The sequence below is a fragment of the Vicia villosa genome, linkage group LG1, assembly GCF_029867415.1.
Source record: "Vicia villosa cultivar HV-30 ecotype Madison, WI linkage group LG1, Vvil1.0, whole genome shotgun sequence".
Lineage (NCBI taxonomy): Eukaryota > Viridiplantae > Streptophyta > Magnoliopsida > Fabales > Fabaceae > Vicia > Vicia villosa.
The window spans coordinates 41,243,875-41,246,584 of record NC_081180.1 but is presented as its reverse complement, the minus strand read 5'-3'; the positions used below and the strand labels follow the sequence as shown (position 1 = coordinate 41,246,584).

Here is a 2,710-nt window from a genome sequence, read left to right as displayed (position 1 = left end):
GCAATCATCAAGGACAATTTCTTGGATCACACGAGAAAGCCAACATGAAAAACACCTTCAGTTCTTATTGCCAATGAGAAAGAGCATTATGCTTTGAAGGAGAAGAATGAGTGTTTTCTCTTTAAGGTCGATTTTGAGAAGGTGTACGGCAAAATTAGTTGGGAGTTTCTTAGGTTCATTATGAAAATGATGGGGTTCGGTGATCGTTGGTTGAAGTAGATGGAGGTTACTATTTTCTCTAGCCATATGTCGGTCTTGGTGAACATGAGTCCTACAAAGGAGTTTATTATGGAAAGAAGGCTCGGACAGGGAGACCCATTTTCTCCCTTTTTGTTTCTGATAGTTGTTGAAGAGCTGTCAGGCATGGTCAAGAAAGTGATGGAAATTGGAGAATTCTCTGGGTTCATGATTAAGGAGGAACGTGTTATCGATATATTGAAGTTTGTAGACGATACCTTGCTGGTTGATAATGGTAATTGTAGTCAAGTGTGGTCTCTTAAAGCGATTTACATATGGTTCAAATTGGTGTCGGGTCTCAGAGTCAATTTTCTTAAGAGTAAGCTGATTGGTATTAATACTAGCCCTCATTTCATATCTGCTGCTGCAAACTTTTTGTTTTTTAGGATTGAAGAAACAAAATTTTCTTTTCTTGGTTTACCTATCGTTTCAATACCAAGGAGAATCTCATCGTGGCTTCCGTTGATTAGAAAGATAAAGGCTCGCCTATCTTGTTGCAAATGGAGGTTTCTCTCTCTGGGAGGTAGAATTACTTTGCTGAAATTGGTTCTTTGCAGTCTTTCTATTTTTCATCTGCCTTTCTAAAAAGCTCCAAAGAAGGTGTGCCATGACATTAATATGATTCAAAGCAGTTTCTCTGGGGAGGATTAGAAGGAAGGAAAAAGATACACTGGGTAGGTTGGAAGCATCTTTGATAACCTTTAGAGGAGGGGTTGTATGTTTGAAGAACATTTCGGAGTTCATTCGACTTTATTGTCAAAGTGAATGTGGAGTATATAAGAGGGAAAAGATTTCAAGTGGATGGACATTCTTAGGGAAAGGTATGGTAATCTTAGTCTTCACATTCAGAATGAATGAATCCTGTATGGTTCTTCTCCTAAATATTTGTGGTGGAAGGACTATTACTTTATAAAATAGTTATCCAAGGGAGGCTTTCCTTGGCTCCTGCAGGTTCTTGTTAGGCAGCGGAGTTTCAACTTCGTTTTGGAACACAGTTTGGTATAAGGACAAGTGTTTGAAAGTTGTGTTTCCAGATTTGTTTCGTCTTAGTTCTGGTAAGAAGTTCAACATCACAGATTCGGGTTGTTATATTAACGATGTTTAGGTTTGGGGCGACTTCGAGATTTATGATGAGTTTAGTCCGGCAGTGTCGGGTAGTTTGCATGATTTACGGCAACTCTTCTCAGCGGTATCCTTGACGAGAGAAGGTGCCAACTCTGTGGTTTGGAAGTACAACGTGTTGATAGGTTATACAGTTAAATTAGGATATGCTTCCCTGAATGGATTCGTTACAACGTATGATACAAATTATGTTTCTATTAGGCAGAAGGTGTATGGTAAGACTTGAAAAATTTTGGTTCTGTTTAGGATCAAAGCATTTTGAAATTCTCTGGTACAGGGTCAACACATGTTAATACTGATGTTCCACCATAAGAACATGACATCAAGATAGATGTTAGGGCATATGCTCCTGATACAGAATAATAGCATTCACCTGTAAATTTTGCAAACAGATAAATCAAATAATGGAAACCAGCACAAATCACAAGTTAATATCAATGTCTCAACTCAAACAACAATGTCAGGACATATGTCTTGACATCATCTGCTGACAGAACACATATTTACCAAACAAAAAGATATGTTGAAAACAATTGTAGAATGGTAAATAACACAGAGGAATTGTTAATCCAGTTCAGTGCAATAACACCTAATTTGGGGGTGTAGCAACCTGCCCTAAAAATTAAAGTTATTTTAGAGTCGCCACCTATCCTACCAGGGCGAATAGGAAACCCTTCAAAGTTATAGAGATCGGGGTAAGATACTATATTCAGGTCGAGGGAAGGTGTTAGGCACCCTCAACCCTTTCCTAAGGTTTACATTATAAAGTTAAGGTTCATGGCTAAAATAAAGAAAGGTAACAGACAGTTAATAGAGTTAAAGGCTAATTATTTGAACATGATTAGAGTTTGGAGGAGGGGGACTCGCCTTGTTGCCAAGTGCCTACGTATCTCTTAGGGAGAATCAGAGTCAACGTAGTTCGGGAAAAGGGTTGTACACCCTTTGAATTTGATATGATATGGTTTGAAGGCTTTTTGAGTTGCCTTATCGTAGTTATGATAAATCGTAGTTTTTGAAAGGGTTTTAGGATTGGGCGTACAACCCTGAGTTTTAAATATGTACTATTAATCGCAATGATCAATAGATTTGATCACCATAATTAATATATTAGTGGTGTATTATTACCAATTCTAATTGATAGGTCCAATTATCACTAATAACAAATGAATATGTTTTATAGAATTAATTATTTAATTTTTATCATTATCCCTCGTAATCGATAGATTTGATTATAAATAATAATGAATTTTTAGAGAAAAAATAGGCTAATCATCGCAACCAATAAGATGGTTGAAACCCTTTAACCAAATAAAACTTATTTTTATTTAAATAAAAAAATATTCAAGAAATC

The 2,710-nt window shown here is 36.5% G+C and overlaps 1 protein-coding gene across 1 annotated transcript; it reads left to right on the top strand.

Annotated features, from left to right (window-relative positions):
* Window positions 1-264: 264 nt before the first annotated feature.
* Window positions 265-1,585, top strand: LOC131620095 (uncharacterized). Its single transcript, XM_058891136.1, has 2 exons — window positions 265-783; window positions 1,343-1,585. The coding sequence occupies exons 1-2, from the start codon at window positions 265-267 to the stop codon at window positions 1,583-1,585; spliced, it is 762 nt and encodes a 253-aa protein (XP_058747119.1).
* Window positions 1,586-2,710: the final 1,125 nt, after the last annotated feature.

What these genes read in the sequence shown, in the direction of transcription:
- LOC131620095 (XM_058891136.1), top strand. Translation starts at nt 265, where the DNA reads ATGAGTCCTACAAAGGAGTTTATTATGGAAAGAAGGCTCGGACAGGGA. An exon ending in GAATTACTTTGCTGAAATTG is followed by an intron (nt 784 to 1,342) that starts GTTCTTTGCAGT and finishes AACGATGTTTAG; the next exon opens with GTTTGGGGCGACTTCGAGAT.